General features: G+C 39.3%; 2 protein-coding genes across 2 annotated transcripts; one reads left to right on the top strand and one right to left on the bottom strand.

The window, feature by feature from the left end:
- Window positions 1-7,227: 7,227 nt before the first annotated feature.
- slc67a1 (solute carrier family 67 member 1) lies at window positions 7,228-15,906 on the bottom strand. Its single transcript, XM_079163230.1, has 10 exons — window positions 15,607-15,906; window positions 14,416-14,513; window positions 14,122-14,267; window positions 13,233-13,365; window positions 12,736-12,848; window positions 10,128-10,238; window positions 9,671-9,771; window positions 9,459-9,560; window positions 9,058-9,178; window positions 7,228-8,801 (listed from the first exon to the last, which is right to left on the bottom strand). Exons 1-10 carry the CDS (start codon window positions 15,766-15,768, stop codon window positions 8,614-8,616), a joined length of 1,275 nt encoding a protein of 424 aa, XP_079019356.1. The 5' UTR covers window positions 15,769-15,906; the 3' UTR covers window positions 7,228-8,613.
- A 1,718-nt stretch (window positions 15,907-17,624) lies between these two features.
- On the top strand, window positions 17,625-26,564 carry LOC306706287 (very-long-chain (3R)-3-hydroxyacyl-CoA dehydratase-like). The gene is made up of 11 exons (XM_079173296.1): window positions 17,625-17,791; window positions 18,868-18,913; window positions 19,126-19,199; window positions 19,974-20,138; window positions 21,123-21,171; window positions 21,310-21,420; window positions 22,130-22,257; window positions 22,488-22,600; window positions 22,688-22,794; window positions 23,357-23,488; window positions 23,916-26,564. The coding sequence occupies exons 1-11, from the start codon at window positions 17,711-17,713 to the stop codon at window positions 23,990-23,992; spliced, it is 1,083 nt and encodes a 360-aa protein (XP_079029422.1). The 5' UTR covers window positions 17,625-17,710; the 3' UTR covers window positions 23,993-26,564.
- The last annotated feature ends 508 nt before the right edge of the window (window positions 26,565-27,072 follow it).

The raw sequence follows: 27,072 nt of genomic DNA, 5'->3' as shown, positions 1-27,072 counted from the left end.
TGTGTGTGTGTGTGTTATATAACAGTGTGATAAAGCTGCCTTTGGGATCTGATTGTGGCCGCTGAGCCTCTTACCTGTGTGTCAGGTGTGTCAGGTGGAAAGCCCTGGCAGCAGTTCTTCATCTTCCACATCACTCGACTCTGTGGAGATGAACGCACATTGGCCTCCTTGGCACATTTGTTTTCATTTGCAAATCACTGTTTCCCTGATCCATTCATTCCCATCCACTCGTCCAAGCACGTAGAGATGAGAGACCTTCACCTATTTGTTGCCATCAATGCTCAACAGCACAAACTAATGCTTGCAGTCAGCCTCCACCAAATCCACCTATAATGCCCAGACTGTAAAATAGTACGGAAGGTGATGGCCTCCAGGAGGCGTTTGAGCTCTCAATTTCACATCTGTTACACACTGGAAATAGCCTAGAACTTTACTGTGAAGAGTCCCTAACAGCTGAGACTCCACAACAACCAATAATGTAATCCAAAAAACATTTCACAGATGCTGCAGTTTAGTTTGCAGGACACATGCATCTATCCACGTTGCTTATTCTGCTACATCACTTGCTCGGAGCAAATGCAAAAACGTTGACTTTCAACGTATCTGTGGTTTGCAGAAGCATATATTTTTTCCCGGAGACTGGAACACACATCATAGTTTTTTTGTATGGTTTTGATCATTTAAACCAGCGTTTCTAGCTGGTTGTAATGATCTTTTAAAATATATTTACCACTTTCTATTCATAACGTTTTTGTATTATTGGACTATAGTCATCTCATGTGTCATTTGCTGAATGTCTCTCATTCTGTGCTGAGGTTTCTTGTCCTGAACTACTTTAACGCGTTGATACAGCAGTAAAGTATTGACCCCCCCCCCCCCCGTTGGCAGGAGTGCAGCCGGCTGTGTGTCCAGCTCTCTCCGTCCTGACCTAGATCTCTGACAGTAAACAGCTGCTTCCTAAAGCGACGTCGTGCTGCCATCAGCAGAACGGCCCGAAGAGATAAATGTCAGATTGGACCTCGGCTGAGCCTCTTGATGCAGCTCAGGGCCCCGCGGTTTGTATAGGAGATCCACAGACACTTAGCAGCCAACTGCTGCTGCTGCTGGTTTTCTTTTGTTTTGTGTTTTGATCAACACTATTTCCATTCAAGGCTTACAAAAGACAACAAAAAAAGGCTGCCTAAAGCGGAGGCCTTGTGTCGGGTCAGTGAGCATCAAATGTACAGTATTTGACTTACAGTAAAAGAGTAAAACAATTAAGGTGGAATCTATGAACTGGTCTTTGAAATGAAATCATGTCCTCATTAAGCAGGATACAAATATTTGAATGAGGGAAAATCCAGAACATTTTCCAACATTGTGCAAAATCAAACAAAGGCTTTCCTGTTTTCCACGTCTGATAGTGGTGAAATAAACTTCCAGTGTGAATTTAAGTACAGTATTCAACAAATCCTCCAAATTAAATGATTAAATACATCGTTTGTACCAGGATGTTGCATTTTCTCATCTGGTTATTTAGGCATAAATACAACTTGGTCAGGTTTTTTTTGCGTCGTACAAACAGATAGGCTGCTCACAGACCAGAATAGGTGCCTCTGAGTGTTCATCATGATACCAGAGCCACAGAGCATGCAAGTAAGATCCCCGCTGACCCATTTCACCCGCCTCTCTTCAGAACTGTGTTCAGAGAATCACATTTTTCAGGGTGGCCAAACTGTGGAATTACAACTTCCAGGTCCATCATGTGATGCCATGTGGCCCAAAAACACTTATAATAGGAAATAGACATTTTTTCTTCATGGATCAAGTGACACTTTTTTCCAGTTTTTTAAGCACATAATTACTGTAAGTGTTTTTACTGAAAAACACCTATTTGGTAACTGCAGATAATTAGTTTTAATGACTTATTAATGATGAATGAATAAATGTTTTTTGTAGTTTTACAAATCGTGGAGGAAGCAGATAAAAGTGATTTGTCATTGAGGTACAACACCTTTAGTTTCAGCCTCTAACTCCAGGTCCACTTCTCACCTTTCCACGCTTCATTAGTTGAGTAAAACAAACTAATTAGACACACGTCTGGCAGATGGCTATCAGTCAAAGGCCTAAACCTCGACCACTGCTGCTGCTGCTGCGGTGGATTAGTTCACATGACTTTAGATTAGATTAGGGCCCCTGTGGAAACGCAGAGGAAGCAAGAAGATTAAAGCAAATGAGGTAACTAAAACGACCATTGTTACATTTCTGTAAGATACAATACAGTATGACTGCTTTGTCTTAACAGATTTAATACAGTATCACTGCTTTGTTTTAACAGATGGAGTGATGTATTGTAGTTTGAGGAGAGTCATACTTTCTAAATCGTCATTTGATAACTTTAAGCAAAATTGAAATTATCCTCAAACCTCTCCTGCATTTCATGGTCTTGTGGACTATCAGAGATATTTGTAGAACATTTGGTAAATTAACCAATTGATTTGTTGTTTATCGAAAATCACTATCCAATAAATGAATGACAATTTGTATGTTTGTTTTTCAATTTGCTTCAATTTTACTGGAAAGTTGAAAGCTAAAACATAAATAATTGTTTTATAAATTAATATTTTCCATGCACATCGCAAAACTAACTAGAAATAGTACTTTTTCTTTGCATTATTTTTCTCATGATAAACACAAATAAATGATTGCATACTTGTTTAAAGTACATTCTTTCATTGACAATAGAACCCAGCTTTAACGGGGCTCTAATACCCCACTCATCCCCTCACCCCTTCACACGTCCACACCCCTCACCCTCTGGCTCATCTACTGACTGCTGACATAGCCATTACTCACCAGTTTAAAGCAGCTCTTTGGCCGCGCGGCTAAGCAGGTTTGATAAGATGTCAGGGGGGGGGGTCGTGTGTTGGTTGTGGAGGCGGTGGGTGGAGTGCAAAGGGTCAGGACAATGGGCAGCTGGGATTACCACCGACCCACCATCTGCCATCCAAATAATAATCAGATTGAGGAAATCAATTGCCTGTGTAAATATCATAGGTATGTAAGATCCACGACGGCAAACTTTGAGACTGTTTTACTGCTGACCTGAAGGAACATGTTATCGGTCGTATGCCATCCCCTTCTTTATTCTAAACCATACGTCTCAAATATCAGTATCAGTAACTCACCATTAGCTGCAAAATCATATGGTTTGTACCATAAGTTATTTGCTGCTCAACATTATGGTTCCTTACTAAATAAGTTACAGTTGTATTGAAATTCTCAATCAACCTAAATAACTGAAAACACCTGTGTAGCATGTTTTTTGGTAGAAACTTGAAACAATCTCGGTGAAACAGGGTGTTTCCAAACATTTGAGTTCCTTTAAATGATACTTCAGAGTATTTCAACTCCATTCAATACAAATCAACTTGTTCCAAGATCCTTTTGGAGCACGTTGTGTCAGGATTTCGACTCATAGAAAAGTGGAATTATCTCACCACATAATAAAAGTATTAAGATTAAAGAGTTTTCTTACAAACATTTTTAATCTAAATTGGCTTTGTGAGATATGTATGAATGTCTTTTTTTATTTTTGGGCAGTTTTAGATTCTGAAAAATATTATTTTTGGGGGTTAAGAGTAATATAGTTAACATTATTAGGTACAGTTTTAGCACATCAAAGCTTTGGTATTCAACACCTCTCCAGGTGCTACAGATCCTGATAGACAATGTAATTGATTGTAATCAGACTGGCCCATATGAAACCTTGGTTGCGTCATGCGTGGTGGCCCTAAACTGACCAATATGACCAATAATGGTCAGATTTATCTTTGAAGAACACAGATGCTGCTCCATATGAGTCATGCAAATAACATGCAGAGCTTACAGCCGCTAATTCAAACAGATGCTTCGCTTGGCACACACTTTCTTCCCGCCTTTTACTAATACATCATATTGTTATCTAATCCGCTCAGCCATAATTAAAATGATATCCACATCCTCCCTTTTAACCATATTATCTTCGATTATTCAAATCTCCGACTGTTTTAATCCCGAAGAAAACAATTAATTTCCATGGAGCAGCATGCATAGAGAAAGCTCTTCTATGTTCCCTAGTATGCTATAAGATAACCGGCTAACATGCAGCAGCTCCTGTGTATTAATTCAAATTGTATAAAGAAACAATATGGCCTTAAAACGAGGGGGGGGGGGTCCCTTCTGATGCAGCAGGGGCCGGTTGCCCTCTGAGGTCCGCGCAGAGGTCATTTATTGTTCTGTTGTGGAGTGTGATGCTGCAGAGAGGAGCGTCAGAGGAGGATTAGCGAGCGGTGGCACATGTCAGCGAGTGAGAGTGTGGACTAAACGGGGCGTCATGGGGCTCAGAGCCGCTGACACACGACCGAGCACGCTTCATGGCAGCACAGATACTGAGGCTGTGTATTAAGATGTTTGGTGCTTCATCACACAAGCCTGTGGTTTCTCCACACGTTCACCAACGGGCCCCTAAACACAGACATGCTAAAGGGCCCAACACCTCTTCTACTGTAGGAGCAGGACACACAGACTTTATAGATGTTTAGCCTCTTTATGTTGATGTTTTGTGTCTCTTTGTGCTCATTTTTGTATCTTTGTAGTTGTTATGGTGTATTTGTAGTTATTTTTTGGCTTGTTTTCCCAATGCTTATTCATAGTTGTTTTGTGTCACTTTGTATTTGCTTTGGTCTTTTTGTAGATATTTTTTGTCTGTCTGTGTTTTGTCAATTTTTTTATAAAATTAACGTGACATTTGAGGGCTGTGCAGAAATAAAATACTGTCTAGAATTTTGCAAAATTAGGTTCTTAAACGAGACTACTGATTTCTTATGGTTATATTTACTTTGGAATTTCTAAAAGAATATTGAAACTAAAATTATATTCCAGAATAATGTCTCAATAATTGATAGTAAAATGTTAAAGAAATATTTAAATGATGTATGCAATACCAGTCATGGTGCTTAGGACATGAATTAAAATTAATTATGCCTACATTTCTACTGCAGAAGAGATATCAAATTAAAAGTTTCACACCTTTTATATCAGTTACCCTCGCTGGATAGACCGTTGCACAGGTTGAAGCTGGCTGGTGTTATGATGTCAGTTACACTGGTCCCCAAACCCAATGCTCCAATGAGAAAGATAGCTGTAAGTTGTTGCAGTTTAAAAGGTGCAATACAACAGTGAAGGAGATCGAGCACAATCTGTAAACACATAGAATAAGTGAAGCATGGATATAGTCTTTGATAACTTTAATGCAAACTTTACATTTTTTGCCTCACTTCCTGAAAGGCTCCAAGAATAGCTACATGTCAGTATGTTCACTTCAAGCCTCACTGCTGGGAATTGGACCCTGATCTCTGCAGTGTTGGGTCCGTGCATTCAGTTTTAGCTCTTACACACCCTTGTTACCAACAGTGGATTTCCATACCATGGAAATGACCATGAAATACAATAGAGCTAATTTCACCTGCATGCTCTCCTTTGGTACTTCCACTGCGATGTAGTTGAACAAAAAGTGTTTTTCTCCATCTTGGATTTGTGCAACCAGCATCCTCAGAGAGGTTTGCAGCCAGTCAGGCCGCTGCCATGTAATCTGGTCGGGAACTCGAGCCGTCCCTCACCAGGTCGCTGAGGCCCCACTCATTATCTTATCTCCCATTGTAACCCACTGTAATTCACCCTCTCATGATTGATGATGTCGCTGTCTGATTACACCAAGACAAAACCCCCCTAAGATCACCTTTCGTTCCTGCGGCCAACTCCACGAGCTCCACGAGGTCCGCCGGAGAGGAAGACGGGGGGGGGGTTGGTGGCCATGTTGAGCTGCTGTCACACGCACATCAGGTGTGCATTATTTCTGAGCAAGAATCAGCACAATGGCCTATTTTGTGCTCTATGACAAATGAATGTAATTCAGTGATATTTTTTTGTTTGTTCGCGCTATCAATACAAGAAGTCCCACTTTCTTGGGGAAGAATAATAACATTTGGGTGGCTCATGTTTGGTTGATTAGGATCTTAATGTTCGAGATGTGACAAACAAGACAAAGTGTTTCTGATAAGGAGCTCCGTGTGGTGCAGCACAAACAGAAATAAGAAAGCCGGGGTATAAAACATTTAGGCTGAAGGCTCCTCTGCTTCAGATCATGTCCCTGGCCTGCCTTGGACAAATCAGATAGGTAACCTGTGCTCTTTTTAAGTGAGACAGTGAGCCTCGTCTCTCTATGCGGCAGGTGGAGACAGATGCCTCATTATCCATGCCACAGGGGACAAAACAAGCCCAGGACCCGATGGCACCCCCCCCACTGGCATTCAGTTTCCTATGCACCAACACGGGGCAACCTTGGACCGACGCCGGGCCGCGCTCATCTCTGACCTCAGTGAGCGCAGGTCGCTCGCAGAATCACATTAAACTTTCAGAGAACCCAAAGGTCCCCGTCAGGAGTGTTAACAGCAGCATTGTCCCCGCTCCCCCTGACTCAAAGGGCCAAGTGTAACAGGGCACCCCCTCCCGTGGTCAGGGCCGCCCCCCTGGGTCCACAGATACAGTGACACCCTTCAAATCCATCTACAGCTCCTTTGAGTCTCTGTGAGTCAGTTAGAGAGGCAGAAGTAGAAGATTCAAGAGCAAGTGGCTTATTTTTGTGTAAAAATTCAGCAGAGCTGCATCGACACGGACGGCTGAACATCGTCTCTACGACTCAGACTACAGCGAGAACTGTGTGAGTGTAGGTGTGGGATCAGGCTCAGATGATGAGATTGCCACTGAGACGGCTGATCACATTAAAGGTGCAGTCTGCCTGAACAGACTATCACAATCTGCCAGCTAAGAGATATCAAAAATAACGTTCAAATTTGATTGCTTTGAATTGTTTTGGGATAAATTGAAGGTGACATTTGAGAGCTGTGCAGAAATTAAATATTGTCTTGAATTTTTACTTAAGTTAAATAATTATTTCCCTCTTCAACTGAATGCAAAGAAACAACGTTATACAACGTTTAAGATTAGTAACTAAAGCATGAAATCTGTTCACTGACTGCAAGCAAAATTACGTTTTTAAACTGATTTCTTATGGTTACATTTACTGAAATTTCTCAAAGTATATCGAAACTAAAATTATTTTCCAGAATAATGTCTCAATAATTCATAGTAAAAATGTCTCTGAACCCTGAAAATAAACGAACATGGGTCCTTTATTTTGTTGCAGTATTTAAAATGTAATCTGAACGTCTGTTTGTGTGGCAGCTTTCATCAGATATTTGGCTCAACAAACTGGCAAAGAAATCAAACCGGTGACATCTGTTGAAGTTGTCGCCTGGTCCACAATAACTCTCTAACACCACTCACCCCCTACTGTTAAAATAACATCATATTTATCCCGGATTGCTGATCGTAATATTTCAAAAACAGAGTACTTTGTAGAAACAATGAAACCACCTGCCGCAGATTTTGTGACATCACTTCAACATGCTGCAGATTAGCAACCGAGGTAGCAGAAAACTGTAAATAAATATGACAGAGAACAACTGAGACTGTGATTAACACCGAAGGATTTGTTTGTCCTCCACACAGTACGTCATTTGTTTTTCTGCACTGGTGATTTAATATTCGTTCATAAATATTGGCGTCGTTACCGTTGTGAGTAATTACATCCTTTATTTAAGTAAAAGTATCAATATAACAATGTAAAAATACTCCATTACAAGTAAAAATCTTGCATTTAAATGAAAGTACTTATTCAGCAGAAAAATACCCTCAGTAACTGATACATCATTATAGATTGCATTATTAGATTATCATGCAATAATGCATGACTAGCGTTCTACTGTTGGTGGAGGTAGTTTAACTACTTTACAGGTAATTTAGTTCACTGGTTCCAAATCTAGAGTCACTTCAAAGAGTCACCAGATAACTTTGAAGGGATTTGAGATGATTGATGGGATAAGAACGAAGAAAACACTAAGTTCTGCTACGCTGCCATCACTGTACTAAAATATTCATACAATCTTCATTATATTTATTGACTGTATCAATTGCCGATATTTCTGCGACAGATTCATAGCATTCAATGCAAAGGGAAGAATGAAATACTTTACTAACTTTAGATGAATTAATGTACAAAAATAAAATCATTTTTAAAATATTTAATTAAAAACAATGACGAATAAGAAAATATACTTTCATTATAAATTGCTCTGATAAAACTATGTTCAATTAGCAGTGATGTTGATTGGTCTAATATTGAATCACCTTAAATGATGTTTAATGAAATCCAAACAGCAACAAACTGATTTTCAAAGTGTAACTAATATAAATGTGAATGATGAAACCTGGACAAATAAAGTACCATCTGGTAAAATGGAGGATTTGCTACCATCTAGTGGTTCAGTTCTGAACCTCCACCACGGATTAAACGGCAACAGAGGTGGAAAGACTTGACCATATCTCATCATGTAAATGATGAGACAGGATGACTTAAATACATGCACATGGAGAGCTGATTGTTCCTAAAAATCAAACATTGAATTTCCATCAAATCTTCTGGTTTGTGGAAAAATTGGAGATGAAAAGAAGCTTTAGAAAAACTAATCGATTTCATTTCTGATGCTCGGCTGTCTTCCTGAGGTGACGCTGCAGCAGGTGCACAAACACAGCGATATTCACGACAAACTGGATTAGGCCTATGGAGGAAATGCCGTAGTTCACATACATGAAGCCGCCAACAGTCGGCCCGACCGTGCGAAGCAGAGATTGGACGGATGCACACAGTCCCATCATAGTGCCTGCATTCAAGAACAAAGTGGGTTCAACAAACAATTTAATTAAAATAATTGAGCTCATTGAATAAATGAGCCTGTAGTTGTCTTAGCTTTGGGTTGTTTTGTAAAGTTATACTTTTGTTTGAAGTATCTGTAATCAGATGCAGTCACATATCATGTGATCAAAATGCAGCGTTGTGTAATTTGAGCCTGTGAAATAGTGCCTGCTGTTAATGGTTGTTGTGAATGTTGTGCAAGTAGAAAAGCAGGATGACGTCACCTGTTTCGGAGGAGGGTACGCTCTTGGTGAGCATGCTGTCTGTGATGACATTAAACACATTGAGAGAAAACACCATCGGGACGACGATGAGGCAGAACTGGAACACATCCTGCATGTAAGCCTGCAGAAATAAATACACACAAAATGATCTGCAGCTGAGGATCTTTTTTCATTATGACCATATGAGCACACTTGAGCCAAAAGAAAGACTTATTGTAGATGTGAAAACATTTTAAATATGCAAGAAATGCTACGATTTGAGAAGCTGTAACCAACAAATATTTGTACTAGCAGCATGGCACTACAGATGACAGTGTCATTCATTCCACCACTTCAGTCCAGACTGAAATATTTTGCAACTATTGGATTGAATGCCGTGAACGTTTTTTTCCTGTGTGTACCTGAGCCAGTCCCACCAAAGAAGAAACGCCGATGGACAGAAGCAGCAGCGAGTTCTCAGAGCATCTCGCTGTAAGCCGACCGACCACTCCTCCCTGAACAACCTGCACAAACATCCGGGTTTTTACTGACCTCGTCTTGCAGTCTAGAATCATCATGAAGCACTGAAAATCTAAATCAGCTTGTCTTGTATTTCAATCTGAGGGACACCTACCATTGAGGTAATGCCAAAGTAAGCCATCAGATAGCCGTTCTGCTCAGGTTTCAACTTGAAGAATTCCAATGCAATGATAGAGAACATCACTTGAAAAATGCCTGAGGACGGAGAAAAGAACTTCTTCTGTTTGACTTGTTGTAGACAGACAGTTATTACTTATTATTATTTATCTTACATGCTCCAGCTGGATCGATACAAGAGGCCTTTAAACACATAATCCATTGTTCAGAAAAGTAAATGCAGTGGGATGCCACACATCACACACCAGGCCATTTTAAACAGTAGAATAGATGACTGATTGCCTATATTGTGCCACAGAAGGATTATTGGGAAACTATATACTTAATTCACACAGAATCTGTGTTTCACAATTTGTGAATTTACATTGAAAAAACTTGGGATGGAAAGTATTGTGGTGAATACATTTGTGTGGGAAAACGAACCCTCTTCTCACCTGATGGCAAACCTGCAACTATCTTCACAACAAAAGTCCGCTTCACACCAGGAAACTTCAGCAGTCTGGTGATCTCTCCCAAGTTGAATAGTGACTTGCTTTTGTTCTCACCTGCAGCGAATTCAAGAATAAAAGTGTGCAAACAAAACACAAGTTTGAATAAACACAAGTCTTGTACCATCTCCAAAATCAAAAGAATCCTCTCTCTGTCCTTTCTCACTCTGACCTGGAAAGAGTCATTCATGCATTCATCTTTTCAAGACGATATTACTGTAACTACCTTCTCTGTGGCATCAACCAAAAGTCCCTCTCTCGCCTCCAACTAGTTCAGAACGCAGCAGCTCGGCTTCTCACTGGTTTTAACAGACGACATCACATCAACCCAATCCTGGCTTCTCTCCACTGGCTCCCTGTTTGTCTTAGAATTGATTTTAAGATTTTACTGATGACTTTTAAAGCACAGATGGGTTTGGCCCCAGATGGGTTTGGCCACAAGATATAAGGATACCCAAGATATATGAAGGGAATATTGGCCCCCTAGAGCCAGCTCGCAGCCTTAGATCCTCAGGTGGGGCCCTTGTGCCTGTTCCAAAGTCGAGACTGAAAACTAAAGGTGACCGTGCTTTTTCCATCAGGGCCCCTCGGCTTTAGAACGACCTGCCTGAGGAGATAAGGCTCGCAGAATCAGTAATATCTTTTAAATCACTTCTTACAACACATTTTTTACAGACTGGCTTTTATGTGAAGGGCGTCGCTTTTCTGTTTTATTTGTATTTGTTGATTTTACTTCATTCTTTTACTTAATCTTTTCTTATTTCTTAGTTTATTTTTATCGTATCAGCTGTCTCAATGAGCTTTCTGTTGTTTTACTGCCTTGCTGCTTTGTCTGTCAAAGCACTTTGTAAACTCTGTTTTTAAAGGTGCTATATAAATAAAGTTATTATTATTATTAGTGTACATGTACAACGTGTCTTAGTAACATTCTAAATTAAAATGTTTAAGCATTTGTTAATAAAATACGCAATTGTCTTACACATATCTCATTATCTTACGAATGAAGGTGCATCATGTAAATAGGCTTCAACCATGCAGGTCACATTTACACTGTACCACAAACCAAATCAAAATCACAAAGAACTGGATCAGTATCAAGTTACGTCGGTTTATTTGTATAGTAAATGTCTCAATGGACAAAGACCCAGCAGCCTAATAAGTGTCCCTACGCCTTGAATGTGCCTCCAGTCTTGCAGGTCGCGCTGTTGCTTGATTGGCGGTGCCCCTTTTTGATGTTTGATAATTCCACCCCCAGTTTTTCACTCAGAGTTCTGTACATGCTGCTTTCTGCCGTTGCTGCCTTGAACTGCTCTCTCTGGTCTCTGACCGTCTTCTGGCACAGCTGTAAACGCACTGCTAGCTCTATCCCTTTATCCGCCAGATCCACATACAGCTTATGACTTTCCTCCTGCTCCTTAGTCCGGGCGAGCAGCTCTTTCTCTAAGAACTCAAGCTTCTGCTGAGGCACCACTTGGCTGGGTCTTCTGGTCATGTGATGTCTTTGATTGATTATTAGTACTTCTTTCCCTATGTGATCCCCAATGACACGAGACCTTTCGCTCTCTTGGAGCTTCACCTTCTGTGTGGAGAGCTCATTTTCACACTTTTGGAGCGCCCGCCTCAAGTCCTCTGTGTCGCGTTCTATGATGCTCCTCTCCCTCCCAAGATGCTGGATCTCCAGCTTGAGGATATGGATTTGCTTCATCAGCTCTTTGCACTGACCGTCCTTCTTGTTCACGATTAACAGCTGGTTGCTGATCTTGTCACGCAACTCCGAGTGTTCATTTCCGCAGCGCAGCAACGTGTCATTCAGGCCGTCTCTCTCTTTGATCGCCCGGTCCAGACATTCCTTCAGGTGCTGCTGCTCGGCCCTGTGCTTGACAGCGCGCTGCTTCAGTGACTGCTTCTCCTTCTTCACTGACTCCAGCTCCTCCTTGAGGGCCTCATTCTGCGTGCGCTCCCTCCTCAGCTCCGTTCCCTGGATCTCCATCTTCTTACCCAGCACCGACAATTCATTTTTGCAGTGCAACAGTTGGTCCCTCAGGTGGTCTCCGTTTTCGATCATGTTGTGGATTCTTTGCCTCTCTCCCTTGATCTGCTCAGTATCAGTCATTAAAAGCGCAACTTTCTCCTTGAGGACCTTGTTTTCCATCTCAAGGGCCTTGTTTTTCTTCCTCGTGCAGAGAAATCTTAAACGTAAAGGTTTAGACTCTCTTGTCACCTTGGCATCGGGAAAAAAAATCCTATTATCATATCATAACATTCCAACAGAATGTTATGAATTAAATGTTATGAATTAAAGGTGCTATTGATAACACTGATGCCTTTCAGCCACTGGATGTCGCACTCTCACTCCCCCGTTTAATTGTATTCACTTCACAGCAAGTGGTTGCCAGTCCTATGTATGCAGGAGTGAGCATCTTAACTCTAAGTACAGCTATGTTTTTATCTGTATCCTATGTTGTGTGTTTAAAGACATTTTGTTCTGCAAAATGTCAACATGTATAGTGATTCCCTGAGAACATTCGGTGAGGCAGACGGAAGTGTGTCTTACTGTCTTTGTTGGTTCCTGAAGCTTGAGATTTGGTCGTTTTGGGGATAAACTTTAAAACCAACAGTAAACTGAAGGCACTCCCCACAGCACCAAAACATGCAGTAAATGTCTCCCTGGGAATTAAAAGCAGTGTTAGGTGCACAAATACTTTGGCCATTTAAGGTGTACTATAGATATAATATGTACAGTACATTTACAATGTTACACACACAAAAATACCATTCATATCATCATCATTTCCGTTGCATTTCCATGTTTAGTTAAAGCTGTAAACACAACATTAACAAGCTATCCCCTAATGAAGTGGTCAGAAAACAGTTGCTTATTCTCACACCCAGCAGACATGGAGCAACATTAGCTTTCATTTGGAGTCTTTTTTTGTGGCCACTAGCTCCTGAATAAAATCTCTCGGCTCTTTAGCTGCTTTATGTTCCATTCTACAGCACATCACTCAATGTAGACTCATTCTCCAACAACACACACAGAATTAAACTCACCCAAAGCGCGTGTTAAGATGGCCGCCCAATGTGGAGCCAGCTATCATGCCGATGCCAAAACACAGCCCTAGTTTGGATAAAGCTTCTGCCCGTTTCTCAGGTGCTGAGAGGTCTGCAACGACCATCTGAGATGCTGCAGACAGGAGAGGGATGAAGAAATAAAAGCAAGTGAAACGGCAACTACTTTTAGGATAATCAAGAAATAATAAAATTAGGATAAAATGTTATTTGATTTTTGGAGTCTCGGTCATACAGTAGAGGGTAGTGTATTTAATGCCCTATTTTAATGTTTCACTAGATTTAACCACAGAAATTGTGTAAACAGTTGGAATGTTCTTATTACTAATTATCTGCTGACACCAAATCCCAATCAATACGTTCCTTCATACAGTATCACGTTATGCAATAAAAATGGCAAGTTTATTAAAATGTTCTTTCATTTCTTAGCAAGGTGTGAAAGACGGCTTCTGGGTTTCATACAACTACACTAATCACAGTACATTCTTCATTTGAATGTGTATTCTTTTACAACAAAGTATTAAGGACATTGTTAGCAAAAAACATTAGATTTAAATAATACATTCTAAATATTAAGAGAAAAAAAGTTATAATATTTCAAGAATCGACAATGTTCTTGAAAAAGACATCGCACCGTAACTTTGATGCTATTTTTCTGGTAGTGTTATGACTTTAATCTCGAAATCTGTTTCTGTCCTTAACACTGGCCCTAATACTCGTAATTGCAGACGTGGTTTAGCCACAAAGTCAGAAAAGCAGGAAAAGAATGAATAAATAAGAATAAATGATTTATCTAAATCAAATAGTAATCTAGGTTCGAAGTTGAAAATGTTAAACTGAGTGAGCAGGATTGTAGATGAGCGGTGCTTACCAGGCAGAACATGCATGAAGACTGTGGGGAGTTTGTGGATGAACAGCATGGCAGGATTCTCTGCTATGGCCAGCAGCAGAAAGAAAACGACTGTGGAAGAACACGCCAGAGACAAAGCTGCTCGTGCTCCGAAAATATCTGCAAACCTGCAAACAACAAAACTCACATAAGTTGTCTCCTGGACAAAAACAGTTTAGGTCGCTGTTATGAGAACAGCAGCCTCTGAGAATAGAATAACACCTTCATGCACAACTGTAAAAGTAGCTATTACTTTTTTGATCGTCTTATACTTACCTTCCAAACATAGGACCCCCAAGCAGCTGTATCACACCGACCGTGGTTTGCAAATAACCAAACCACAAGGTGTCGAAGCCAAGTTTCTTTGCCAAATACTACAGAGATACATAATGAAAATACATCTTCAAATTCACACAGTCGTATGTGGTACGGTTTACATGCTTAGAGTAGCTATTATCTGGAAATCAGACCATCTCTACTAATCAACACATCCGTTTATTAAGGCAACGTTTTAGTTTGTAAGACATGCATCATAATATAATACAAGTACAAAGAGTAAAGGTACGCATTGTGCAGAATAGCACATTTTGAAGAAATTATATTTCATTTTATTGAACTATAATTATTGATGCATCTATTTTTTCTTTGTTTGATTTTTACCATACATAGGCTACAGCTGGGAAGTCAGTGAATTTCACCAAGGTATCAATAGGTCTTATACTTTTCAGTAATAATGCATCATAATTTATTAGTTGATTAGATTTTGTATTATTAATCAAAGTAACTAAGGTATCAAAAGCTGTAGGCCTAGTGTAGATACAAAAGTACAATATTTGCCTCCAAAATGTAGTGAAGTAGATAAAGTAGCCGAACATGGAAATACTCAAGTAAAGTACAATTAAGTACAGCACTTGAATAAATGTACTTTGTTACTTTCCACTGTTTAAGTGTGGTTTGTAATAAAAAAAACATAGTGGTTTGTATGTTCACAGTAGTAGTACTTTTACCGAGTAAAGGATCGGAATACTTCCTCCACCACTGAAGATCTTTATATAACATACAACATACAACGTAAGACCTATAACGATGACGTAAGTCAATCTATCTGCAACTCGAATGCATATTCAGTAAATGTAGTGTATGTTGCTGATAATAGACCTAATAGCACATTTATAAATGCAGGGCTTTTACTTGAAATTAAGTATTTTTACATTAACTAACTGCTTACAACTGGGGATGTCAGGCGATGCTGTGAATGAATGCAACCGTAGCAAAAATAACCACTGTTAACGTGCCATAACACACATGATCACTCGTACACTCATAATAAATAACACAGGCCATGTGTCATCATAAATAATAATAATAAAATAAAATAATGTCCAGCGTTTCCGGAAGCGTTTTTACATTCAAAACCGGCACGGAAATCTCAGCTTCGTACTCGTGACTTAAGATAAATATACTCACAGGGGTGACAGAAAACTGTAAAAACATCCATGTAATATCCAGAGCAGCGATGATGTAAACGATGCGAATAATCTTCTTCTTCTGTTGTTCTGTCACGTTATCCTGGGTGGGAAGTGGAGCCCTGGGGGACGTTTCCTTGGTTGTTTCTCCTCTTCCACTCATTTTGCTTCTTGCAGAAAAACACGCTTTACACGGTAACTAACGTTAATGTCCAACGTGCAACACACTCGAATCAAACTGCAATCAAGGTGTCCCGGTAAAATACCCTTTGACCCGGTGAACTCTCATATAAAATAGCTAACCCGTAATGTTAGTTGTACTTTGGAACCGAACGGAGAGGCGACATGGAGGCGTTACAGAAGTAGACGTAGCCTACGTACATTTTAACCCCTGTACTTGAACGTCTCTTGAATAAGATCCCAGCGAAGGTGTGGAAGTTAGTTCTCTACAGTGGTGCATTCAAAAGCTCATACTTAGATCGTACTTTGCATTTTTCGCGCTCGTTTTTTTTGGTTTTGGGTGAAACACTGGTTAGTGAGGGGTGTACTTCTTCCTACCCAAAGTATACTTCTTCCCACTCCTTTTCGGACATGTAGTATGCATTTATTTTGTTTTTTGAGAACTTACTTTATTAAAATGCTGTTCATTTAGTTACATGTTAAAAAAAACTATGGTCAATTGGTGTATGTGTATTACTGTATTGTGTGGTATGTATTTTATTGCATTGTATTTATGTATTGTGTTTTTTTTCGATAGGTTACTGAAAGTAGTACATTTTAATTACGCTGTGTGGCAGAGTTAAAAATAAACTCTGTGCAGCACCTCAGTTTCATGCTGTCTGTCAGTCTATCTAAATAAGTTCTTAAATACCATACTCAGGTAAAAGTTGCAATACAGCAATACAGCGATGCATTAACACGTAAACTGAACTTTTGCCAGTGTAGAATATTTTGCGGAGGCATTTAATTCCTACGTATGATTCTGCCTTAACCTGGGTGCTATTTTGAGTTAAGGGATGACTGAAATGTAAATATCAGGTTATATCTTCTAAACGGCAGTTCAGTTTTCTAGGTAGTCTCTTCACGCTCTCTTGTGGTTGAATCAGCTGAGGTCACTGACAATATGTTTCAATATTCATGACCAACATCTGGACCCAAAGACTTGGAACTGCATCATTTCTGGGCACCCTTTGGAGTAATTTAATACTTTTATAAAGTATGTGATCAGATTGTTTACGCTTTTATAAACAAAGTCACTATATCTTTAGTAAAATCCATAAACAGAAATGATGATCTATAATAAATGTGGTCTTAGTTATCTTAGTTAGGGAACTTAGAGGAGATGGGAGGAGGATTAATGAAAAGGAAGAGGAGCAAGGTGGAACTGGGGACAGTTTGAAATAATAACTTTGCTTCAACAATAGCCCCTGTTGATGAACACAGCTAACTTTACCCAAATCCATAATATATGAATGCTTTTGAGCAGGTGTTCCCAACCTGAGGGACAGGACCCCTTAAGGGGAGTGAGATGAATACCAATATAGGAAATACTTTTATCCTTACAATTTAACCTCTTCAAGCAATGAAAAATAATCAGAGACAACATTAGAACCCATGTGGGGTTGTTTGCTTTGGAGTCACTGTCGGTTTATCAGGACATTTTAACGGATGATTTATTTAAATTTTTTAATATTTTGTATATATATATTTTTAGTAACTTTTCAATATAAATAATAACAAATTAATGATCGCTAAAAAGTACAAAAAAAAAATAAAAATATTACCAAAATAACAAATATTTTTAAAAAACAACAACTCTTTTCATTGTTTTTAGTGTTGCTTTTATTTCTCTTAAAACATGTCTTGGGGATCTTTAAAAAACAACAACGTTTGAGGACTTTTATTTTGAAACCTATAAATTAGCGCTTTAGGTTTCTTATTTTGAAGTCCGTGAGCGACTTCCTCCTCCTCCCGGAAGTGTGCTCTACCAGCTGGTGTGATAGTTGGGGGTTGGCAGACTGTCAGAGGAGGACTTCATTTCATCAGTTTGAGGAACATTTTCCTCATTTTCATGGCATGTAGATACCAGAAGACATAAAGACACGATGCAGATCCTCACTCCTCACGTGTACTGGGCTCAGCGGCACGGAGAGATTTATCTCCGGGTGGATCTCAGCGACGCGAAGGTAAGTTCCACATCACCCAACCGGCTAGCTTAAGCCCTGGTGTTCAGTTAGTTGGGCTAAAACGTAGCTAAACTGACCTCTAACGTTAGCTAAATCATCACCAACCGCCTCCATGTTCACTGAATTAGTGCAGAATACAGGCTGAAAATGAGCTGGAGGAGTTTTTATCATTATCAGAAGAAAGTACTCCAGAAACCCAGCCCAGCTCTATACAGGTGTGATGATTAATTTATGTCAGCCAGTTAAAACAAACATTATTTGACTGACTACTGTATTTCATTCTTGCATTAGTAACATGGAGTACATCCTCCTCCTCCTCCTCCTCCTCCTCCTCCTCCTCCTCCTCCAGTCCTCGTCCTGCATCTGCTGGATACACGTCTTATAAAAGATGCATGACTTCTAATGGTTGTTCTGTATCCTGTTTAGCCTCCTAGCAGAAAGGCTCAATGATAAATCGGAACAGGCTGACAGAAGAACACTTGTCATGTTTTACATGTTGGGCCCATTTATCAATGAGGAAAGACTAAACACAAGAACCTTCTCTCAGCTTAATTGAAATACAATTCAGTGGCACAGCATTTAAGCCTCTAAAATGCCCGTAAAGTGTATGATATATTACAGGGCTGTCAAACTAGACTGCAGTGCATTTAGCCTGGTGTACCTGATACACGTTGTACTTATTCTAAAGGATAAATCTGGTAATAATCTACATTTTTCAAAACCAAAACCAACAATGTATTGATGCCACTAACAACGAGCCAAAGCCTGATTGTATTCATCTGTGCCATGGAGCTCACACACCATTCTGCTGATTTAAATACTCACAATATATCCGTCTGCTGATGAAACTTGTCCCTTTTTACTCCTATTTGAACTACAGCTCTACAGCTCTCAGCTGTTTAAAGAATGAAACTATAGTATTCGTGACCTGTTTTTAAAAGCTAATGCATGGTTTGTTATGATCTTTTCATGGGATTTGTTGACAGCAAGACAAATATAATGTAATATTAACCAGACTTTGATGTTCATTGTGTGTGTGTCAGGTTGGTTGTGATGACTGCCTTTCTGTTTTTCAGAATCTCGACATCAGCTTGCAAGAAAACAACACACTTCAGTTCAGAGGTTGGTGTTTTTATTGCTGCATGTAAAGAGGGAAAATATGTTTATAAGAACAATTCAAGAGAAGTTGCACAATGACATTTTTAAAGTGAAATATTATATAATATTCCACAGACTTTATCATTATTTATGACATCTGTTATGATGGCAATTTCTGTATGAAACACACTGTAAAGCTGTTGTTGTAATATGAACATTGTAATCTTCTTCCACAGCACAGGGCCATGGAGCTAAAGGAGACAATGAATATGAGTTCAGTTTGGAGTTCTTGGAACCTGTTGGACCTGAGGTATTGAGCTTTTATCCATGTATTACTAATAACCAGTCAAATCAATTGTAATATACAGATGTATTCTTTTTTGCATCATTGAAATATGATTTAGATTAAACGCCAGAGTGCAGAAGGGCAGTTATTGATTGAAATTATTTTCCTACAGTGTCTGGTATTAAATATTCCCTTAAAAGCTTCCCTTTCCATTGTCTCTTGTTGTGTTATCTTTCCGAGACAAATTTGAGTGATTTGTCACTTTGTGCAAGAAAAACCTACCAGATTACTTGTCTCGTAAACATATCCTGCTACTACAAAAGCACACTTCATATAATGTTCTCTTGCTGTTCAGAGGAAAAAAATCCAGCTTTGTCACAACTGTAATACTGTACATGAACATCACGACTGCGTGATAATGCGTCATGCTGCTGATTGAGCAAGTGTACCCGCTAGAAATAACTGCCGTAGAGTCAAAGTGAACCGTGATTGGAAAAATGCCTTCTTGCTGGAGAGAGGCTTGATTAGCTGGCACATCACAGCCTGGAATATCCCGTTTATTATGAATGAATTTATTCTAGGACAGAGCTGTTTCATTCCACCCCTCAAATATAAGAGTTAACTGTTTTTTTATTGATCATCTGTAGCGGATGAAATGTGCTTACAGTGGGAGTCACAGTCTTCTTCTTGGATACGCAAGAACCAGCTGTGTTCACACAACAGCTTCTCGTATTACGTCATTGCCTTCCGTGTGTCTCGGTTAAGAGGCATACAAATGATCTAATACTGTGTTCTCAGATCAACCATAAGTCCACCCAGCGTCAGGTGGTCATCAAGATCAAGAAGCAGGAGGAGCGCTGGTGGGACCGGCTGACACTGCAGGGGAAGAAGCCGCTGTTTCTGGCTCCGGACTTCGACCGCTGGCTGGACGAGTCCGACGCAGAGATGGAGCTTCAAGCTAAGGTTGGAGCTTAGAAAAACACACAAATGAGAATAAGTCCACTTTGATGAGCGAGTTCAATGTGATCCACCCTGGAAAGGGCTTTTGACTGCTAATGCAAACCTGGCAGGAGTATGTTGTGAAGGGAATATGTAGTCTATATGCAGTCTTTATTGGTGCAAATCATTTCTAAGGAATTATTATAGCCTCGGTTAGGTTGGTGCAGCCACGAGGCCAGGGTGAGCTCCTCATGCTTAGCCTTGCAAAGCCAACCCACAAACATTTACATTGCTCATTGTTGTCGGGCAAAGTTTAACTTGTAAATTCAAATCAGCTGCCTGACCGTTCTCTTCTTTGCTGGGATGTTAATATGAAGCCCTTCTGCACATGACTCGACTGAGCCAACTCCCACGGGGCCGTCACAACGATTACATGGAAAATGTATAGCAACTATTAAAGGAATTCTGTGTACGTTTTCCTAAATGATATAATGTAATTCATTTTGGTGTAAAATAAAGGCGAGAAGAGTGACATTAATAAGAGTCGAGGAGTAATTTCATCATCTAATCCAGTCCTGTTATTTTTCTGAATGGTTCAGTTTATAGCAATGCTACTTTTCTCTTTCTGGGTCCTTATTGTTTCAGTATTAAATAGTTAGGGCTGTACTGAATTTATTTATTTATTACATTTAAAGCTTCTATTGAGATGTGTCCTCATATTTTATACACTTTATCATGTGTAGCTGTTCACACTGTGGATATATGTAACATTTCAGTAGCTTGATAATACACCTTTATGAATTTAGTCTTTTATTTGTAAAGGTACTCATCAAATCATCAAAAATAATACATAAGTCAGTGAACTTCTCTGGATCTAATGAGAACATTGAGATCATTACTCGTAATCACTGTATTAACACAAGTAAAGATGCCAGTGAATATAAAACAACAATGTAGATCATGTGGGTCATTTCAGAGTGAGATTCTCATGGTGTGATTTTCTTTCAGGAGGAGAAGATAAACAAGATAAGTGTGGAGTCAAGAGTTCGTAAAGACCGTGAGTCACACTGAGCTCTGCACCTGCAAACATCAAACACTCATAGAAATGTAATTAATGTGGACCTGTTCTATCCTGTGGGAGGAGCTTTCACACCGTTCACCAGTTAATTTGAGGTGTTTTCTTCTGTTTCCTCAGCCTACCTGGGGCTGAAGAAAGGATACTTGTTTATGTACAACCTGGTGCAGTTCCTGGGGTTTTCCTGGATCTTTGTCAACATGACGGTTCGACTCTTCATTCTTGGTCAAGGTTTGTAAAAAAACAACACTGTCAGTTCATCAGGTCATCTGCCACAGGAAGGCCAAGTTAGCAACAGAGAATAATTACTGGCAACAGTTACATGTAACGTTCTAGGACTGATTTCCCACCTTCTAGGCAGCTACTCCTTTCAGATCAATTCAGTATGCCATAAACGGCTGCTGGCAGAGACATGAAACCTGCTTGAAGAGTAATCCATCAGTTTATTTTTAGTCATCTTAATGTCAGTTGTTCTTGTGGTTTCTTCAGTTCATCACACGGATCTCTGTAAAGTGAAAACAAAGGCACTCAACGTGAAACAGTTGAGTAAGAGCAGCATCGGCAGACTGTAGAGGGACGGACTAAATATAGATAAAAACAGGGATAAAGCAAGCTATTGTGGTCCCTAATCGCTTTTGAATTTTATGGACAAAATAATTAATAAAAAAATAATTAGCAATTTTTGTGTGAGTGTTTATGGAATACAAAAACAGACGAACATAATTAGCACCCCTGTATAAAGAACATGAGGTCCATAAAACGCTGAGGGAGGTCTGTGTTTTTGTTTGTGAGGAGCTATTCACAGATGAGCTCATTTGAATAGAAACAGGAACACAACTACTCAGAAGGGATTTGTTTTGTAAATGATGAGGATTATGGATAGTGGCTCATGCAATGTGCTGTTTAATTATGTCTGGTTTGTTTCTCTCGCCCTCCACAGATTCGTTCTACGATACCTTCCACACCACTGCAGATATGATGTATTTCTGTCAGATGATGGCCGTGCTCGAGGTCATTAATCCCTTGTTGGGTCTGGTTAAGACTGGATTCTTTCCTGCTATGATACAGGTAATGCAGGGAAGTCAGTCGCTTCAGCTCCTATAATAAGTTTTATTATTATTATTATAAACCGTGAAAAATCTTTACTGAAGTTGTTTAAGAGATTTAACTCAGTGAAAGTGGAAAATAATGTTAATAGTTGGAAGTTGGAAGAACACTATTGTCTAAAACATCACCGTAGCATTAAGATGTGACTTACTTTGATCTGAGGTCTCTTGTTATTGTGCCTCGTGATGCAGGTGGCAGGGAGGAACGTCATTCTGTTCGTAATCTTCGGCAGTCTGGAAGAGATGCAGAACAAACCTGTTGTCTTCTTCGTGTTCTACCTGTGGAGTACCATCGAGATCTTCAGGTCCGCTAGTGTTCCCTTCCTCCTCCCGTCTCTGGTGAACGTGCGTTGTTGCCTGCCGTAACATCAGCTCTTCCTTCTCTACATCAGGTACCCTTTCTACATGCTGGCCTGCATCAGCACTGAGTGGAAGCTGTTAACGTGGCTGAGATACAGCCTCTGGATCCCTCTGTACCCGCTGGGAGTTGTGGCTGAAGGTAAGTGGTGGCTTAGCCCGTGTGCCTCAGTTTAAAAAGAAAAGTGTCTGCGTCAAAAACGACCATAACGTTGTACATTCATATTATGTTCTGCTTTCATTCTAGAGCCCTGGCTTCAAAGTGTTTTTTACTATTTTCCACCAGATTGAGACATTTTTGGCAAATACATGCTATTTTCCTGGTTTCCTGCACAAAACATATTTAAAAGAAATTCATCAAATCATTGACTTATTCCAGACTGTGAAATAGAAAGTTTACCTGAGCATAGATACAGAAAACAATACATTTTTCGTGGGTTTTTATACATGACATTGGTCATATGTAAACAAAGCTTTTAAAAAGTAAAATATGGGATAAATATTTGGTAGTTGGTTGAAAAATGTATCTCAGTAAAAGTGGAAAATAATATGAATATATAGCAGTTTTAGGAAGAGGACACATTTGTCCTCCAAGATAAAAAAAAAATGGGATTTTGAATGAGTTGGGTGTCTGTACTTTGTCTACACAATTTATTATTTGGGGTTACACATGTTGCTGACAGTGTGTCGTTTTGTGTTTCCAGCTGTGGCTGTGATCCAGTCCCTGCCCATCTTTGATGAGACGCGTCTGTTCAGCTTCCCCCTCCCTGCGCTCCTGGGACACTCTTTTAGCTTCTCCTACACTCTGCAGCTCTACCTGGTCCTCATGTTCCTGGGTGAGACATCCGTTAACACATGCTTGTTGATAAAAATCAGAAACACAAATGCTGATGGTTGTTTTTTGTTGCGGTAGTTATCAAATATTTTATGACAAAATTCAGGATGTTCATTGATTCGTGCATGCAGGAAATGTTCCTGAACATTTCAGGAATAGAAAGCAAAGGGATTCAATCTAATCTTGTTTTAGTGCACACTGATCTGAGCTTTAAACTTGACTGTATTTGGGATACTGTGATTTCATTGGATTTTCATCATACTGTACAAAACATGTCTCTCGAAACGCAGCACTTGTGGAGGAATTTAGGCAACTTTATAATCGTGCTGTGCAAACGGGCCTTTTGGTGCGTTAGTCTACCGTGACAGAAAGATGACAACTAGCCTATGAAGGTAATACTGACAGAGACCGTTTCTTCTCCTCTACAGGACTCTTCATCAATTTCCGCCACCTGTACAAGCAGAGGACGAGACGATACCGCTCGAGGAAAAGGAAAGTCCAGTAACTTGTCGGTTTATTTCTAACACACTCTGAACTGCCGTCCACTTAAAGATACAGCTTCTGTTTATTTTTTTATCTCTAATTGCCTTTCCTCATCTTCCTACACACACACTGACCTGATGTTGGAGTACTGGTCACCTTATTCCTCCACTGGGTGAACTGTGTAACCTTCTCCAGTCCAAATCCTGTAAATCCTACTGTACCAGCTCGACGACAGGGGTCACCGCTTTACTGTTTATTCTCTTATCAATGTTCATATTTATCAACTTTTCTGTCCGTGTCTACATTCACCGTCCAAGGTTTTGTTATATCAGAAATATTTTTCTTGTTGGGGGGGGGGGGGGGGGCGCAAGAGTGTTTACTTCATGAACATCCAGGAGTCATTCGTTTTAGAGTTGGAGATTAAGGGGTTTAGGAAAACAATTTCTGTGTACAAATTCACTGCAACAGATCCGCCATTTCCCTTTTATTTATATTTTTCACAGTACTACAAAATGGGTTTATTGGTCTTTTAGCCAACTAATTATAAAATCCTAGATTATTCAGAGTCAATTTTAACTTATTATTTTCACAACCCGTTCTCACTCCCAACTCCTCAAATACTGGCCCGACCTGTTAAACTATGACGCTCCACGTACCCCTCTAGTGTCAGCTTTGCACATGCTGAGCTGCGTCTTGTGGCCGCAGTAATTGTGACGGGAGTGGAGGCAACGAAGAAGTGAGGTGACGTAGTCAAACAAGTGACCTGGCAAGTCCACATAGGGCGGAGGTCGGGGTGGATGGATGAGTCAAACTAACACAGGACTTTAACCCAGGAGACCGCTGTTCATGACCCACGTGTTACTCAACTTGTTGACTTCCTTTAACTTGCATGAACTAATTTACTTAAGTGACTTAAGTTGGGTAACTTAAGCGACAAACATACTTATTTAAACCCAATCCCTGAGCTTTAAACTTATCCCATAACCGTTTTGATACTCTCGGCTGTGTGCAATGATGCTTCCTCTATCTGTGAATTTAGAATAAACTGCATTATTTTGAATGAAAGAAACAAGCAGATTCATATGATTGTCTCCCTGATGTTGGAGATGTTTGCTTGTTTTCTTCAGGGATTCATTGTGTGAAAACAGCCTGTAAACAAAATGTTTTTTTGTCAGACTGAATTCACAAATATCGGAACGTACTGTATTTAGATTCACCGGCAGAGTTTGAAAACTGTTCCTGCTTGTAGACACAACAATCTCAAGCATCTTTCAAGTCTTTGCAAGTTGATTTCGAACTTGTAGATTCTTGGACAATCCGTCTGCAGTAATGTAGAGTTGATAAGCTAACACGACTTTTATGTTTCTTGAATCAATGGAGATATTATTTCAAATGCTTTCTCTTCACTGTAACCTGAAAGTTTTGATAGTCGTCGTTTTTATTCCCAACACTGACACTTGGATGAAGCCTTCAGTCATTTACTGCTGTGATTATTAGCAAAGCCATGCAAATTACTGTCGAAGGAAAGATATATATATATATATATATATATATATATATATATATATATATATATATATACCTACAATGGGTTTTTTTGTCCTGCGAAATTATAACTGTTGTTGTTAAAAACTGCAAAGAGGGACATGGCTCATAATGATTAGATGTTAAATGTGAATGAAGTTAAATACCGCAAAACCATTAGTCTGAGATGTTTACAGCGGACAGGTTCAGACATCAGACCCGCTCACTGATTTGAAAAAGGGCAGAGATACAAATAGATCTCGATGCTTTCTACTAAACCAAATCTTACTATACCTTCATAAAAAATGATACACGTTGTTGTTGTTTGGACCAGGGAAGTTTTGGTCTTATGGTAAGAAATAACAAATATACTTTTTTTCAATTTCATAACGTCCTGTTCACTAAATATCTTCTTCTTTTTAATTAAACCAAAGTTAGGGGATACTTATCAAAAATGTTTGTTTTCCAAAACATCTCGTCACATAGTTCTCTGTATCAACATCATAAATCCCAGTATTGCTTTGGCTCAATTGTTTTTTTAATTTCGTTTCTAACGAGCAGCAGCGTCTTAAAACGGTCAGAGATTTAATGATTGGATTTGAGCTCTAGACGATGAACATTAACAATATTCAGGGGATTCTTGTGGCTAAATGAACAGATGTAACGTGAACATTTTAGAATGTTGTGTAAGTTTTATTATGAATCTTTTATTTGGTTTGTTCCATTTAGTCATGTCCTAACTGAACTGTTCCAGATGTAAACACACTACTATAAGTTACAAGTACTTGTGTACTCTGAAGGATTCACTGACTGTACACAAGTTCTTTGTTTTGTTTTTTGTACTTTTTCCAAACTGGTCACCTTTTGAGCCTTTTGTTTGTTTTATATGTATTTGTGTTTACTGAAGTTTTACATTTTAAATTATTTGTTTTAGATAGATTTTTCTAATGGGAAGGATGTGTAGTGGACATATAGTTTGATTTAGACATTTTATTGCATTTCAAAAGTCCTTTTGGGCAAATTCAGACTTGATTGTAAGTCACAATTACGGTTTCCTGACAAAATAAACATCAGAGTTACTATTTTGGAGGTGGGGTGCTTTTTTTTCTCATTTCCTGTTATGAAATGTTGGAAAGGTATTCTTTTCAAACTAGGAACAATGCAGTTATTTGTTATGCATGTTAACTAATCTGCCATGAGGGGCCTTCAATAGATTTTACTTTACAAGATTGTATTGTTTTTTACCATGGCACATTTTAATAGATTACTAATGGCATTACATGAGTTGGTATTTGTAGTTAAAAAATAGTTTCTGGTGTTGGTGAGTAGAAGGAACATACACACCTATTCTTGAGGTAGATACAGGTTTTGTCTTCAAAACATCATAAAGAAAAAAAATGTCTACAGTATTTTATAAGAGAACTTAATTCTGAATCATATGGGACCTTTAAAGGGGACATTCATCCTCATTTTCAGCTTCATCTATATATTCTGCTTCAACTAAAACATGTTTATTAAGGTTTAATAAGCAAAACAATGTATAGTCTGAAACGCTCCGTTTTAAGCCGAATGTGCTCT

This window comes from Pholis gunnellus, assembly GCF_910591455.1.
Source record: "Pholis gunnellus genome assembly, chromosome: 1".
Lineage (NCBI taxonomy): Eukaryota > Metazoa > Chordata > Actinopteri > Perciformes > Pholidae > Pholis > Pholis gunnellus.
This window is presented reverse-complemented; position numbering and strand designations above follow the sequence as displayed.

What these genes read in the sequence shown, in the direction of transcription:
- slc67a1 (XM_079163230.1), bottom strand. Translation starts at nt 15,768, where the DNA reads ATGAGTGGAAGAGGAGAAACAACCAAGGAAACGTCCCCCAGGGCTCCA. An exon ending in TTCAGGAACCAACAAAGACA is followed by an intron (nt 10,239 to 12,735) that starts GTAAGACACACT and finishes AATTCGCTGCAG; the next exon opens with GTGAGAACAAAAGCAAGTCA. An exon ending in CTTTGGTGGGACTGGCTCAG is followed by an intron (nt 9,179 to 9,458) that starts GTACACACAGGA and finishes TTATTTCTGCAG; the next exon opens with GCTTACATGCAGGATGTGTT.
- LOC306706287 (XM_079173296.1), top strand. Translation starts at nt 17,711, where the DNA reads ATGCAGATCCTCACTCCTCACGTGTACTGGGCTCAGCGGCACGGAGAG. An exon ending in TGGAACCTGTTGGACCTGAG is followed by an intron (nt 19,200 to 19,973) that starts GTATTGAGCTTT and finishes CTGTGTTCTCAG; the next exon opens with ATCAACCATAAGTCCACCCA. An exon ending in CCTGGTCCTCATGTTCCTGG is followed by an intron (nt 23,489 to 23,915) that starts GTGAGACATCCG and finishes TCTCCTCTACAG; the next exon opens with GACTCTTCATCAATTTCCGC.